Below are 16,450 nucleotides of genomic sequence, written 5' to 3' on the forward strand. Positions count from 1 at the left end.
GCGGTCAGAGACGCAAGACAGGATTCCCGTCCTCAGCCCGGATGGTGAGCAGAGTGGGGCCTGGACCGCTCCCCACCCTCCACCTGTCATCCTCACTGGCTCGTCCCCAGCACCTAAATGCTCACGTTGTCGGTGCCTTGAGATCACAGAGGTCTTTTAAGTTGCAAATAGCAGAAGGGGTGGGAGAGAGTTGCATGCCTACAGTGAAAACTGGTTTCAACCGCTTCTTTCTCTTAAATAGAAAAATCAAGGCAGATTGGTACAGTACAAGCTGGAGAGAAAGTGTGGAGCAAAGGAATCAAGGAAAAGGTTTAGGTCGTTGACAGCTTTGCTCGAGCGTGGCCCCTGGCCTGCATGAGATGTTTCTTATCACAGGAGGGCACACGGCACAGTGGCCGTGGACGTCACTGCCCCACATCTGTCGCCTTGGGACTGTTTCTGCCTCAATCCAAGCAGCCACAGCTAAAACCCCTTGGTCCTTGATTTAAAACCTCTTTGTCACGTTGCATTTTACAAGAGCAAAAGCACTGTTGGGGAAAACTTGCCACGTTTTCTCTAGGAAGACTTTACTGAATGTGAAATTTCCAGCACATTCTTTACCCCAGAAGCCGGAGAGCTTCTTGTCCCTGATGGGCTCTGTGTTCCACTCGCCCTCACCTGTGTGTGCGGTGGAGACTGTGTTGTCGTGGAAAAGATGGGGCCCTCAGGGAAGGGTGAAGCAGCTCCTATCCCGGGTCCTGACATGGCCATGTTTGTTTTTCCTCCCGCCAGCCAAGAAAGAGGAGATGCTGATCCAAGCGGGCGAATACATGGGCCAGCTGCTGGAGCAGGCGTTCCTGCACTTCTTTGTCACAGCCCGTGTCAATGAGACCAAGGATATTCTGGCTAAGCAGAAGTCCATTGTGCTGACAATCCCCAAGGTCATCATCAAGGTCAGTTTTAGCATCTCAGATGAGGGAGAAAGGCAAGGTTGTTAGTGTTTAGGAATATGTGTCTGTGTGTGTGTGTGAAAGTGTGTCCTGCTCCAGAAAAAAAAAAGGAACTAGGATCCTCCTGTTCTTTGAAAGAAGTAAACCACCCTATATACAGACATGCACATATAACACGTTTCTCTCCTCTCCAGATTTAAATATATAGATGTGGCTGCAGATATAAATATAACCTGGGGGTATAAACACGCTTGTGGAGGAAGACAGAGATGTGTAAAGGATACAGATACTTGGAACTCAGTGTCTCCAGAATAAAGTAGGTCAGGCATGGCATCGAACAGAAGCCGCCTGGATCCCCTCCCACCTGCGTTTTGGACTGTACTGTTGTCCATACAGTAGAATGCACAAACCGAAATGTCAGCGTGATGATCATGACTTGTCATGTGTGTATACGCCTGGCAACCACCAGCCAGAGGCAGACACAGAGGATTTGTAACATCCAACACCCCAGAAATCTCCCTCACGCCTTTTGCAGTCCATCACTCTCTCCTCCGTCACCGAGACAACCATTGCTCTGACCTCTATCAACGGAGGGCCTTTTTTGCCCGTCTGGCTAGTAGTTTTAACGTTGTCTCCCCATTTGCTGCAAGAACTCTCTGTCCAAATGGCTCAAAGGCACTTGGCAGTGGAGAGGTGAGCATGGGTGAAAGGGGAAGGCAAATATGGCAGCCTGTCTGCCCCCACTTCTCAGGACCACTGGCAGCGTCCGTAGCTACATCCCCAAGACACCTCCTGCCCTGGGAGCAGAAACCCAGGCCTCCATCAGGGTTCTTGGGGTGTGACATCTCATGTCAGCCTTATCCAGGGCTTGGAGACCTTTCCAAGTGATTGAGTGATTAGCACAGACCTGAAGGTGCATTTCTCTAAAGTGGTGGATAAATCAAAGTTTTAGAGGCATTCATATTTTAAAGCCTCTAGAGGTGGGGTGTTGGCAATGAGCAGGCAGGGAGCAGTAGGCCTTGTGTCTCTTCTGAATCGTTTGCTGAGAATCACTTGTAAAGCTAATAATGTTGCGTAGCATTCAAACTGGCAGCCTTCACTGGGTCCAGTGCCGTGTGGACGGCCCTTGAGGGCTACTGTACGATGAGTCCCACCAGGCCGACATGTAGGGCCCCGGAGGAAGAGAACCCCAGGCCCTCCTTTTCTAGGAAGGCTTGAATCTTCACACCTCCTTGGTTCTTTCACCCCGGTCACCTGCTACAGGCCCATCGCAGCACCACCTACACAAGAGGCCTTAAGAGACAGCGTAGAAGTGAGGGGTGCAGGTCTGCAGGCAGAACAGGGAAGAATGCAGAACAGAGAAGTGGTACTGGGGTTCCCTGCAGGGGAGCTGCCATTCCCCTGAGCATAAGGCGCTGGTGCCCTGACCGGGGCGGCCCGCCCACCCGCCACGTGGCAGCTGCCCTCGTGGCGGGCTCTCCTGGGACACACGCGGCGCCGCGCAGGCCTCTCCCGGAGGCTGGGGGAGGCCCCCTTTCCCGCTCCCATCAGGATCTCCGCCTCGGAACCCTTCCTGCCAGAGGCAAGGCCCACACGCTCACCTAATTATGAACTGACAGCTTGTCCCCGTGAAGGGCTCAGCAGAGAGCTGTCCCCAGCTGGGAAGTGCTCCCACCCCAGCGTAAAATAGAATTTAATTGCACCGCTGGCAATAAACTGGATGAACACAGGAAACTGATAACTTTCATCTTTTAGACCTCATTAACTGAAGGTTTATTGACTAGTCATCTTCCGAGTTTACTCAGAGAGCAGTTTAACTCCCCATGGGCAGAACCCAAATCCCTTCTCCCGCGGCTCAAGTGACCTGAACGGGGAGGGTGTACTTTACAAAGAGCTGTGTGGGTTTTTTTGTTTGGTTTTGTGTTGTTTTTCAATTTCCATAAGGGTGTCAAAAAGGCGGTTCTTAGAGGTAATGCATTTAGAGGGTAGGGCCGTTTGACCGGGACTCCAGCAGGAGAGAGATGGAAATTCTGGCCTCCGTTCAGGTCCAGGAGTGCTCAGGAAAGCAGGCGCATTCTCACAGAAGCGGTCGCTTAACCACTAACCTCATGAACTGCATTAGCCCCAAGGACAGACTAAATCCGAGGCGGGGCAGAGGTGTTCCTGGGTAAAGCCCCTCCTACCCTGAAAGCCACCCAGGTGTCCCTGAGCTGTGAGAGGCCCCAATTCCAGAAACTGGCTAATGCACTGGCGACCAGGATCCTAGTTAGTCTACTTGAGGCGTGGGGTACGGACCGCGGGTATCCAGACGGCAGGTATCCTGAAAGCGACTGCCCGGGGAGAGAGGAGACAGACAAAAGGAGGACCGGGGAAGGGAGGAGGGGTGGGGAGGAGAAAATAAATATACATTGAAACAAATGTTACCCAGGAGACCTCAGGGACGGGGAGTCAAATAAACTGCATAAACAGGAGTTGGAGAAGAAGCTAAATGCAGTGAAAGTACAAAAGCACCCTGGCTCAGAGGTCCAGACCACGTGGGACACATGTCCCCAGGTTCTAAGAAAACGCTAGAACCCTTGGTCTATCTCTTTGAGCCTGGGACAGGCCCACAGCTTACAGAACCTCCCAAGGTCACCATGATGAAGGCACAGGATGAGAGGGTGTGAGAGACAAGGGTCAGGAAGGCAGGATTCCCCCCCCACCCCGAGGCAGGAGGCGGGGTGAGACCGGCACACAGTGCTGGCAATGACAGTAGCTCTGAGTACTGAGGTCTCTGCTGTTATGCTTCTCCTGTACTATCTTATTTAATCCTCATTTCCACCCTACGAGGTGGGCATTATTGTACCCATTTTACAGATGAGAAATCTGAGAGGCCCAGAGAGGGCAGTGCCCTGTAGCATGGTGGTCAAAACACAGGCCCTGGGACCAAACTGTCTGAACTCCAAGCCTGTTTCCTCAACACAGTAGCTGTGTAACCCTGGACGCATCACTTACTGTCTCTTAGCTCCTGTTCTCTCAGCTGTTTAACAGAGACGATGGCAAGTCTTACTTCATAGAGCTGTCGTGAGTGTAAAACGAACTAGTGGGTACCTAATGCCTCGCTCACGGTCAACGCCGAGTATGTGTTGCTTGTTGGTATTGCCCTTGTTACTGCTTACAAGCCACTTGCCTGTGATCACCTGCCTGATAAGGGAGGGAAGGAAGCTTCTAACGCAGGTCTTACTGATTTGGAAGCTTGTACAGGTAACGACTCGGCTGTGTTGCTCTCACACTGGAACTTTCACCAGAATAGAAGATGGTGACTGCATTTACCGAACGGCCTGGTGTTTCCAGGGAGGAGAGATCACAGGAGTTGGAGTGGAGTGGGGTGTCAAGGATTAAGGCTGTAGAACCATAGGTGATCCTTGGTGAGCGGTTAACATTCAGCCGGTAGAGATGGATGGAGGGACCACTCCAGACGCTAGGAAAAAAAAAACATAAGCAAGCGCGATGTGGGGAGCAGCTGGAAGCCGCCGCGGCGGGAGTGCAGGCTGGAAGCAGGTGACTAGTGAAGAGAGACCGAGCAAGGCAGCCTGGGGCCACTGTGAGGTGAGGCTACAAGGTTTGGATGAGAGCTTCCTAACTCATCTGTGGACAGGGGGGCTTCAGTGGAGATTCTAGAGCATGAATGTAACATCATGGTCAACTCCGACCTCCCAGGAGTCGGAACCTCTTGCCTTTCTCCCTTCTCTTCAAAGCCTTTGCCCAAAGCACTGTCTCCTGGGAGACCCAGCTCAGCCTTGGGGCTGGAGCTGCCTGAGGGCTAGTTTGCAGCTTTTCTTACCCAGCTCCCTTTCTAGAGCAAATAGACGCCAACCTGGACCACGATGGGGCCCACCTGTCTGGGTCCACATCACCGTCAACCAAAGCAGTTAGGCCAGTGGACACGTCCTTACATCCTAAGGACCCAGTCTTGCCCTTCATTCGTCCCCGTGAGCACAGATATCGAAAGTGGGTTAAATTGTGCTCCCAGTTGACTGTTCCCGGCACCCACCATGCATGAGTCACACAGTGTGATCCTCATGTGGAAAACGGCAGGGAGAGACAGTCATTAAACTTTAATGAGCACACATCTCTTTTCCCAGGCTATCAAAATATTTTGATGAGAAAAGTATATTTTATTAAAGTCAGACATAGAATTTGTCTCTGCCTTCCCACGTGTTGATTGTTGTTAAGAGGCTTTAAGTCAGGAAAAGATTCTTCGGCATTTTGATGTTTAAGGCACGGCTATTTGGGGGAGGGGATGGGGGCAACAGAGGGAATTCAGCTGGTCTGCCGGCTAGAGGCTGGTTTGCAGGAGTCGTGGTGCGTGACATGGGGGCAGCGTGCCGGTGGGTTCCTCCCGGTCTCGGGGAGCAGTGAAGCTTTCACAGTTTTCACGTCCTCACCCAAGTCAACTGGAGCAGGAACACCGGGGTGGGGGGAACCCTTACAGCCCCTTCTGTAGAGAAGCCCCCAGCACAGGGGCTTGGATGGCTGGACCAGGACATTCCGGGTTCCTAATTCTACCTGGGCTGCTGTGGGCTAATTCTTCAACATCTCAGATGTAGAATGGGTCCAGTAATATTGCTGACCTTGTTGGGTTGCTGGGAGGGCTAATAGAAATAATCCTCATAAAGAGCTTAACATGGTACCTCGATCACAGTACGTACGTGATGAAGACCAGCATCTGTCAGCTTCCATCACCCGGGGTAGCCGCCACCAAGTCTCCTGTCCTCTTTCTCCCTTTCCTTCTTCCTCTCCTCCTCCTCCTTCTTTCTCCTCTCTCTCTCTCTCTCACACACACATCCTCTCTCTCTGAACTTCCCTGTCCCTTTTTGCAAAATAACACACTCATAATTATAATACTAGTCCCATTATTAACTGCAATCATATATAAAACACAAAGTTGTTCAGGACTAGATCTGGGCCGTTCCTGAGAATGCTTAGCCCCTGCCAGGACCAGGGGTTACTGGTTAGTGTCACCTCCCTCCCCCCCGAGTCCCCTCTGTGCCGGGGATTTTCTAGTCAAGCCCCTGGGACTTGCTCAGGGCAGGAACGGCCCTCCGGCCAATGCTCACCTGGTGGCGTTGAAACCGACCCCTGGGTGTTGAGCACGTGCATTGTTCCCTGTGGGAGCCTCCTGAGAGGGGGGCCGGTCCCGGAGAGCCTGGAGGAGACTCGGGGGAGAGAGGAGAGGTGGTCACACGTTCCCCCATGACCTCCTTTCAGTATCGGGGAAAACCATTCCCAGTGCCATTTAAGACAGCTCGGGTCCCACCGCATCTTTAGTATTATCATGTAGGACAGTCCTGTGGCCTTTTCAGAACATCATGAGACACCAGTAGAACTCATTCTCTCCTATGAATGAGGAACAATTTTGCTAGGAAAAAAATAAAACCACTTTCTATGTACGTGATTTTAAAAAGTTACAGCCATGAACAAACCATAAACCAACAGGTGCCCCTAGATTTAAAAAAAAACAAAAAATCTTTTAAACATTTAAAATAAGAACAGTTGACTGTTTCCAAGATTTTTTTCACGTGCATTTTAACGCGCCTCCCTGCTTCCGCCACCCCCAGGTTGTGCACCGTCCACACAAGTGCAGGAGTCGTCCTGGAGTGGCGTTAACACGATTTCAACATGCGTTTGCTCGTTACTTATCTATGCTGTTGGCTAAAAGAATTTTTCGGTATTTCTTCATCCCGATGTTTAGTCACTCACTCATTTATTTAATCATTCAACAAAGAGTTATTTGGTACCCACTCTGTAAATAAATTGTAGCAAATGCTTTAAAAATTATCAGAGGATAACTCAATATTGAAAATATTTTTATTGACTTTTTCTTTGAAATGGGGAAAGGCTGCTAATTTGCCTTTCAGCAGGGACCTCCCCCGGTCAGCTCCAAGGACACAGCTGCTCGATTCTCACATGTCGCCCACCACGGCCTCACAGCTTGGGGCCCTCCTCTTGTACCGGACAGTGTAGCCAGGGCCTAGGAAAGGGGGTAATTCCTAGACATCAACCAGCAGAATGTCCTCCCGGCACTCTGGACCTGCAGCAGTGAGGAGAAGGCAGGTCACAGGGGGAAGGTCCCCTCTGACCCCCCGGGTGGTGGATTCCTCTGGGTGGCTCCACTCCAGACCAAATCCGACACCTGTGGGAGCTGTGCCCACACAGTGGACAATGAAGGGACCAAACCGAGCCCACTCGCCACTCGCCCGGCCACGCAGCCTGGCAGGACGCTGCGTCCACTGGAAAAGGGGCTCCCTTTCCCAACTAGCGCAGATGCACCGGCGCTGGCTCCACGCCCAGGTCGCTTCTGAATCAAGACACTGCCTTGGTTTTTCTTACCCACCACTGTACCGCTGTGTTCTAGCTGGAGCCGACCCCTCACCTGAGGTCAAGGGTAAAATCATCTTCGTCCCTCTTCTGCCTGTGCCCGTGGAAGGCCCAGTTTTAACCAGAGAAGAGCAAGGCCGGCAGGGTTGCTGGGGCGGGTGCTGGGCCCTGCTCCTCCAACATCCCAGTTCGTGGGTTGTTTTACTTTTTAACCGGAGGACAGGTTAAAACTGGGGAACCACCTGAGGCATAGCGAGCGTCCCCAAATGCTTGACAGTCACCAGGTACGTTGTGAGACTTAACTGCAGTTTCACTTCATTCTGTGAGAGCCTAAATATCTGAAGCTTTCCATCAAGGCAGAAAATGAAAACAAAACTCTGTGTTCTAATTATCCCGAACCCCAACCCCTAAACCGTTTCTCCTGCCATGTTTCCCACGGAGCATGTTTCTCCCTCCTGGCCTCCCGTGGGTCCTCCGTGACTCTGACACGTGTTCCAGTCACCAGGACGCACCCCTGCCGTGTCCACAGCCCTTCAGTGGGAGGCTGGAGCAGGGCATGGGGGGTGGGCTTCTCCACGTCTCTTTAGAAAGTGTCAGTGGAGGCTGCCAGCTTCTCTCCTTTGTGCTTCTTGGCTCCAGCACCTGAGAACCTGAATCCACATCACTCCCCACGAGGGAACTTGAGGCTGAGGAAGTTCTCCTGGTCACCCTGGCAGCACTGTCTCCCTTCAAACCTCCATGGCATTTAGAGTCAATAGTTGCGATGGTGCAGATGCTCTGCCAGATCACTTCACATACGATATCACATTGAATATTCCCAAGAACCTCATAAGAAACTGAGGCCCAGAGAGTTCAAGTGATTGGCCCGAGGACACACAGCAGTGGTCCCTGGTCTTCAGACCCTGAGTCCAGCATGCTTTCCCCTCAGCGTCCCCCAACCACGGTCACTGTCTTCGTCCCGGCCGCCACAGTGGTGCCCTCAGCACTGCCGTAAGCCATCTGTGGAGAAAATCAAAGTCTGTCTGTGAGGTCCCACCATGAGGCGCTCTGAGCAGGTGAAGTCCACGGACCTGGGGAGGGTCCCGGGCAGGGTACCACCAGCCATGGCTTCACATGCTCGGATAGCCGACTCTCTCTCCATCCTCTGTTGGTCCCGGAGGATCAGGCAGTGGGTTACTCCATTGGCCAGGAGAGCACATCCCAGACTCTCTGTGAGCGAGGCCTCCACTGGAAGGGGAGCATTCCCCCTTCCTCTCAGCACAGCTGTGGAACGACCTGCATTTGAGAATGAAATCTAGAACCACTGGTAACTGGGGTACCTAAAACACGTTCTCTATGCATTCCTGTTCACACAGATGCAAAGTAAAACAACAAGAATAACAAATCTCATCTACCTTGTCATATGATCACAGTGTGCTTGAGCTACTGGCTCTTTTTTTTACATGATGTCTCTATCTTTACCCCAAATAGAACATCCTATAATCATCAAGTAATACAGTATATCAAGGCCTCAAGTCTACCTTGTCACATTTTACTCTGGCATAGAAATCTGCTTCTTTCCCCATAAAGTCAACAAGAAGGAGTTGAGTAGTAATATATATGTTTTCAAATTTAGTTCAGAATCAAGCTGTAATCACTGTGCTCAACTGGTAGTTGAGTGATGGCAAAAGGTAATACTGCAAATGATTCTTCAGTGGATTTCAGGAAATAAAGAAACTATTTTCAGCAGAAAAGCTTACTATTTTTGCCTCTCTGCTGTCAGAGACGACAGTGTATGTAGTGCTTAAAGATGAAATCTTTGGAGTCAGAAAGACCTAGATTCATATCTGGGTCCTGCCAACTTACAGGCTCTGTAACTTGGGGATTTTGTTTGTCTTCTAAGTTTTAGTTTCACATCGATAGAATGGGGATAATGTTAATGTCCACTGCTAAGTCCATAGAGGATCAAACATCATAATGTAAGTAAAATGATGAGCAGGTTGCCTAAGTAAACACTAAAAGTCATGTGAGTTGCTCTTATTGTTATTACTTATCAGAGTCAGCGCAGCACGTGGTTAAGCACTGACTCTGGCACCAGACTGTCTGCGTCCAAGTCTCACTTCCCCTACTTGCTGTGTGAACTTGAAGAGATCACTTAACTTCTTCGTGCCTCACTTTCCTCATCTGTAAAATGAATTCTCATAGCGTCTACCTCATAGGGTCGTGAGGATTAAATGAGTTAATATAAGTAAATCACTTAACAGCATCGTCCAGTAGAACTTTCTATAATGACGGGAATACCCTAGATCTGCACCTTCCAATATGATAGCCACTAGACACATGTAGATGCTGAGTACTTGAACTGTGGCTAGTACAACTAAGGAACTGAACTTTAATTTAATTTAATTTTAATTCATTTAAATTTAAATCGCCCCTTGTGGCTGGCGGCTACCACATTGGATGGTGCAGACTTAGAACATTGCCTGACTCTCGTAAAACCTGTCGTAAAAAAAAAATTTACATTATTTAGTCAAGGCTAACCTAAGTGGGCTAGTGAGAAGCAACAGTGGTGCTGGTGAGGTGGTTTACAAACAAGCAACTGCTTATTACCAGCAGTGACCGTAGGGTGGGGAGGAGGGAAAAATCATTTTCCACTAATTCACGGAATCCATGATTGACAGCACTTGAAGTAAGGGCTGTGTGGTGAACTAATAAATCATGTGAATTACATTGACAACTAAGTTCATTCTTTCCCAAACATTTTCCTTCATCTCAGTTTTGATTTTCAATACAGTTATTATGTATATTATAAAGCACATACTCCATGGAAGAGAGCTTGTGATTTCCTAAAAAGTAATTTCCTCCCAAAAGGGTGTGTGTGTGTGTGTGTGTGTGTGTGTGTGTGTGTTAGTAACTTTCTTGTTTATCAAAGAAACAGAATACTGATCATTATGAAACAGCATAAAAGACAAGAACTCAGAATGTCAATATCGGTGAAAGGTGTTTAACTTGAAAAAGCACCGTATTTTATGTCGGTATAAAAAACCAGAAATATTTTAAATGGAATATTGAAAAAATCAGGGTGTAAAAGTATTTGGTGTCACTGAGTATGACATATGCTTCATCCTTTCCTCTGGTCCAGGTAATGGCTGGTCTTCTCTATAGTAAACACACACTGCGAATTGCACACCACTTAAATCAACACATAATATGAAAATACTATGTATAATGCTCCATTTTCCTTGAAAGCGGGAGGAAATACCTCCACTTAAATTGCCTAAGCAGAAGGCAGTGATGCTGAGTGTTGGGCAGGCTTGATATTTGGTTTGGTTTGAGTTTCTAAGTTTCATTATTATCTCAGCAGTCAGGTAAAGGACGTTCAAATCCGGGTGCAGGAGACCAGTGTCAGAAAAGGGACATGAGTCTTTGTTAATTGCAAAAGAAACAGTCTACGACCTGAGAAGGGCGCCCTCCTTCAGACTCCAGTATCGGGGAAGGCTGAGAAGTATTTATTTACCCGTGCCAGCAGCTAATAACAGAGGTCATATCTGGAAGCAAACTGATTAGGCATGACACGTGAAATTATCTGAGAAGGCTTCATCTTCTAATCATATTCAGATCTAAAGCCTATCTCTGAAGGCCCAAACCCTGGGCCAGCCTTTCAAATACTAAATTCCCCTTATCTCTGCCATCAGTCACCTGGAAGGGTCCACTTTGCTTTCCACAGCAGAAGAATCTTCCTGTAGAGGTAGGCTGCCAGTATGTAAAGGATCCTTAACTTGGAGCCCATCAGCCCCTTGAGGGCTATAGATAGACATCCTGGGTCTGTAGTGAACCCCCTAAAACTACCTGCAAAGTGTATGTATCTTGTATTTGTCACTGTGTTTGTCCATGGGAGGAAGGGGCAGTAGTTATTATCAGATTTTTAAGGGGCTGTCCCCGTAATCTCAGTAGCATGCCATGAAGAAAGCAGATGACTCCAAAATATTTTTCACCCCAAAATCAAAGTGATCATAGCAAACACTTTCACCAATAGTGTGTCTAAAGCAGTCCCACTTTCTCCAATTTAGACAGTTTTTGTAAATGTTATCTTTATCCTGTATTTTTAGAAACCAAAAAGTGTTCTGAAATTTTTTTCAACTTAGGAAAACTATGTTGGATGCACTTGAGAATTAGACCAAAGATTCTATGTAAAGTATTCTAATAATGCACTTTTATACAGTCATCCCTCGGGATCCATGGGGATTGGTTCCAGGACCCCTGCGGATCCCAAAAGCCACAGGTTCCGCACCCACAAATTCAACCAGCCTTACATTCCGCTCTGCATGTCAGGTTGAGGACCACTGAGACACATGGCTTGGCATACAGTCCATGCTTTGTAGGTGACACCTGCTGTTGTCACCGCCATAATCAGTGCCTGCTCCACCCCGACTCCTCTTTCCAGCTCTCCACCCATCCCACCTTAGGGGGTGGAGATTTGAATGTAATGACCATGGAGAATTGGCTGCAATTTTCATTTTTCTTATAGATTTTTTTAAATCCCATAGACATAAATTTAGTCATCAACATGTCTTAAGGAGTAAAGCCACTATTTACAGTGGCCAGGACATGGAAGCAACCTAAGTGTCCATCGACAGATGAATGGATAAAGAAGGTGTGGCACATATATACAATGGAATATTACTCCCATATTATTATTATTATTATTATATATTATTATTAATATTATTACCATAAAAAGAAAAGAAATTGAGTTATTTGCAGTGAGGTGGATGGACCTAGATACTGTTAAACAGAGTGAAGTAAGTCAGGAAGAGAAAAACAAATACCGTACGCTAATGCATACATACAGAATCTAAAAAAAAGAAAAAAAAAAAGGTTCTGAAGAGCCTAGGGGCAGGACAGGAATAAAACACAGACGTAGAGAATGGACTTGAGGGCACCAGGAGGGGGAAGGGTAAGCTGGGGACGAAGTGAGAGAGTGGCATGGACATATATACACTACCAAATGTAAAATAGATAGCTAGTGGGAAGCAGCCGCATAGCACAGGGAGATGAGCTCGGTGCTTTGTGACCACCTAGAGGGGTGGGATAGGGAGGGTGGGAGGGAGATGCAAGAGGGAGGAGAGATGGGGATACATGTATACGTATAGCTGATTCACTTTTGTTATACGGCAGAAACTAACACACCATTGTAAAGCAATTATACTCCAATAAAGATGTTAAAAAAAAAAAAAGAGTAAGGCCATAAGGTTCTAATTCTTAATGCTAGAGCCAATGAGCAAGAATCTTCTTCTCTGGGCAATGTCCTTCCTCTTTCCCTCTATTCATGAGAAAGGCTCATTTCCACATGATTTTTCCTGTGTTATAGACCGCTTAAAAAATAAGGCAGTATAGTGCCTGGGTTGATGTATAGCAAACTCAAACAGACAATAAATTTCATTTTTAAGCAGTCAACCTAATATAACAAATATCTACTGGACACCAGCTAGATACTGGAGTTGAAAGTGGGCTAAAATAAGGTGAATAAAGCAAACTACCCCAAGTATTGCTAATCCAAAAAAGTATGAGCTATAATGTATTGAGCCTTTGTCAATGCGCCATGCATTGTGTTAGCTGCTTTATATGCATTATCTCATCCTACTCCTTTCCTATGATGGAAGAACTATTGTTATTATCTTGTTCCCAAGTTATTTAGAGCTTATACAGACCCATCCATTTGGCATAGAAAGCCCCTAAACGAACAAACAAATACTATAGCTCCCTGGTCATTTTCCAGCACGTCGTGTTGGTGTTAGGAAAGCATATAGTCCCAAGTGTGTGGTACATCGTGAACACAGCATAAGAACTAATAATAATAACAACAACAATAATAATAGCATTCTACATAGATTACCCCATAGGAACGTCAGTCCTGTTTCAGAGACAAGAAAACTGAGTCTCAGAAAAGGTGAAAAAGTCACCCAAGGCCCCACTGCTAGTAAGCGTCGGAGCTGCCCTTGAACTCTGGCCACTTTGCCAAATACCCAATACTTCTGAGACTTGTGATGGATAAACTCACCACAAAAAGCCTTACAGCCTCCTGGATGCAGAGGCTGTGGCTGTAGAGGAAAAGTCCCTTTTGCCTATTTTAGTGTCCAGATTCCTCTCCTTCAAGTTCAACGGTGAGGCCTCCCTCCTCGGACATATTTCTTTCTAGAGTGCCTCCAAGTAAGAAGGCGCAGGCCCCGTGGAGTGTTTTCTTCCTCTTGAACTCAGGGATCCCTCCTGTCCTGGCAGGAAACTTGAACCCCTTCCAGGAGCAGAGTTCACCTGGCTGCCCTCACCACGGAAAGCTGTTGCTACACCAGATGCACTTCCACCTCCCGCTGACAGCAACAGCTGGGGGCCACGGCTGTTCACCTGAATTCTAATTAGGGTGGTTTTTATAATGGGGAAACGAGTGCGATTCTAATTAGTAATTGTCCATCTTTTTCTCGATAGGTAGCCCCCAGTCAAAGCAATAGCCTCATTGCACTGGTTCCCTTGCCAAAAGATGGCCATGCTGTAAAACAGAAGAAAAAGTAAAGGGGGTTAAAGATACAGGGGCACATAAAGAGGCTTTTTGTGCTGCTAACAAGCTTCTCTCTCTCCCAATTCACTTCTTAGGTCCATGGCGCTCAGGTAGTAGGTTCTGACATGGTTGTGATGGTTGAGTTCACCAATCCTTTAAAAGAAACTCTGAAAAATATTTGGATTTACCTGGATGGTCCTGGAGTGACGAAACCAATAAGGAAGATGTTCCAGTGAGTGCTGGGAAAGTGGGGAGGTGAGGTGGGGTTATAGGAAGTTCTGTCTCTCTCCATGTTTTCCAAACTCACATCCAATCCCCAGTGAACATGTCTGAGAAGCTGCTACCTCCAAAAACACAGCGTTGGTTTGACCAGCACTTCCATCATTCAATCTTTAAAACCACCTTAATGGGGTGGGCACTATAATTAGCTCCCTTTGGTGGTGGAGGAATTTGAGGCTTTGAGAGGTTGACTGGTTTGTCCCAAGTTGTGCATTTTATAGAAGTAAGCCAACGTCCAGACGTGGCTGGCTGATTCCAGATCCCGAAGTTCAAGAGTTTTGCCCTCCTCCTTCCTCGTGTATTCATTCTTCTCGTATTTACAGAGGTATCACGCAGAAAGATGTCCCTTTTCATGAGTCCTTTCTTTCCAACCCCACCTCCAAGATCTTACCAACCCGCTCTCTAGAACTGTTGCTTTCAGTAGAACAAAGGTGAGCCTAGAGAGTTCTAGACTTGGTTCCCTACTCAAGGGACCAACGACCACCCTGCGCTCTGTAGTAACACGAATGAAACTCTGCTTCTTCCACACCTCGCGCCATTAGATTGTGCCCTACGGTTCTCAGCTTCTGTGACTTCTACTGACAAAGAGTGTCACCCAACAAGACAGCCCATTCCGTGTTCAGGTATTCTAGTCGTTAGAAAACAATTCCACCTTTCTATCCCACCGATGATCCTAACCCCGTCATCTGGACCTGTACACAGAATAAGGCACATTTGTCTTCCATCTAATGGCTTGCAAATGTTTGCAAACAGCTGTCCAATCTTCCTTGCGTCTTCTCTCTTCCTACACTGACTTCATTCCCCTCATCCCTCATGCGGTTTCGGCTCCCACCCTCGGCCACGTCCTCCAACTTGTCAGCACTCCTCTTAAAGTGTGACACCCAGAATGGATCCCAATCTTTGAGGTTTATTACTTTCATTTCTACCACAAAGAAGTCCCTGTCAACATCAATCAATCTAGCATGTTTCCTGTGGGGTGACCTTCTAAGGTATAAAAAAGGAGGTGCAGGGATTTGGAAACTGCCTTATGACCCAGATATGTTAGGAATTTCCCCAACGCCCTTTATGGAAGCTACCCCGCTCGGAGTCTGTGAGACAAATGCAAGGCCTCTTTCACCCTTTCTGAAGCACCTTTAAAGACAATGTGTGCACTAGGGGCTCGTTGCATTTCTTTGAAATTACAGTGCTCACAGCTTCTGCATCCCATCATTTAAGAGGTACCTGATGCTGGAGGATGCAATAAACAACAGAGAAAATAATTTGAGTGCTTTTTTTTAAAATGCAAGCACAAAACATAACAACCTTCCTGTGCTAATAGGGAAGCCGCAAGAAAAAAAAAAATTAAATTAGAAATCAACCCCAGCTAGAGCGAGAGGTCGGTAGAGCTAGCCCTGCTTTCATCAGAAACGACAGTCTCACTCACCCATCCTCACACCTTCCCACTCGAATCAGATGCAAGAATCGCTCAGGCAAAGTGAAACACATTTCTTCTTTAAAACAGCCCCCTGCTGTAGCCAATTTTTTCTTCTCCAACAAGCCTGATCTGAGGGTACCAGAACCTCCTGCCACCTTGACACCTTGGCTGTGCAAGAATTCCACCTTGATCCCAAACCAATGCAAGGAAGGAGATAATCTGTGTATTAGAAGAAAGATGAATCCTAGCACAGTGCAATGACCCACCATTTAGGAGACACAGGGCTCAAAGGGCGTTGAGTGTCCAGGTGCATTTCTTACTGTTAATATCTGACATTGGGGTAGGACAAAGTGGGGTGAACTGGGGAAAGGATGGAAGAGGCCAGTCCCTACACAGTGGACACAAAGCAAATGTCCCACCCACACTCTGCCATTGGCTCTATCAGTAATCACCTTCAACGCATAGGTCTATGGCAGATCAGTAACAGACAGAGAGCCAGTTCCTCAATCTCTTATGGGGATCCAGATCCAGAGGGTGGATCTCTGCAAAGCAAGGGAAGCTTTATTTCTCAGAGACTGTCAAAAATTGTAAATAACTTGACATAGAAAATACTTATGACCTAGGGTGGGCTTGGGACTTTGGAGAGACCACTGGTTTCTCTGTTTCCTCCTGATTCCTCCTCACACCTTCACAGCCCAGACCTGAGCCAGCCAGCACCCACATCCAATCGGATGGTTGAAACACTACAGTGTACCCTATACCGCCAAGACCTGATCAAAGAGCGGCAGATCAATGTAACAACTTGGACCCTTAAGAAGTGCAATTCTGTAGAACCAGAACCCTTCACAAGACTGTATTCCTTTCTCAAGATACACGCCTTGAATAGTCAAGGGAGTCTCCACCCCACCTGCCCACCCAAGGGCCCTAGGCGTTAGG

General features: G+C 47.6%; 1 protein-coding gene across 2 annotated transcripts in view; it reads left to right on the forward strand.

Annotated features, from left to right (window-relative positions):
- Positions 1 to 16,450, forward strand: part of F13A1 (coagulation factor XIII A chain) — a 144,905-nt gene that overhangs the window by 123,475 nt on the left and 4,980 nt on the right. For both annotated transcript variants that reach the window (XM_082344584.1, XM_082344583.1), the window contains 2 exons: positions 772 to 932; positions 13,917 to 14,053. In XM_082344584.1, the coding sequence (XP_082200710.1) occupies positions 772 to 932; positions 13,917 to 14,053 (298 nt within the window). The remainder of the gene's footprint in view (positions 1 to 771; positions 933 to 13,916; positions 14,054 to 16,450) is intronic.

Source organism: Balaenoptera borealis, assembly GCF_965194805.1.
Source record: "Balaenoptera borealis genome assembly, chromosome: 12".
Classification (NCBI taxonomy): domain Eukaryota; kingdom Metazoa; phylum Chordata; class Mammalia; order Artiodactyla; family Balaenopteridae; genus Balaenoptera; species Balaenoptera borealis.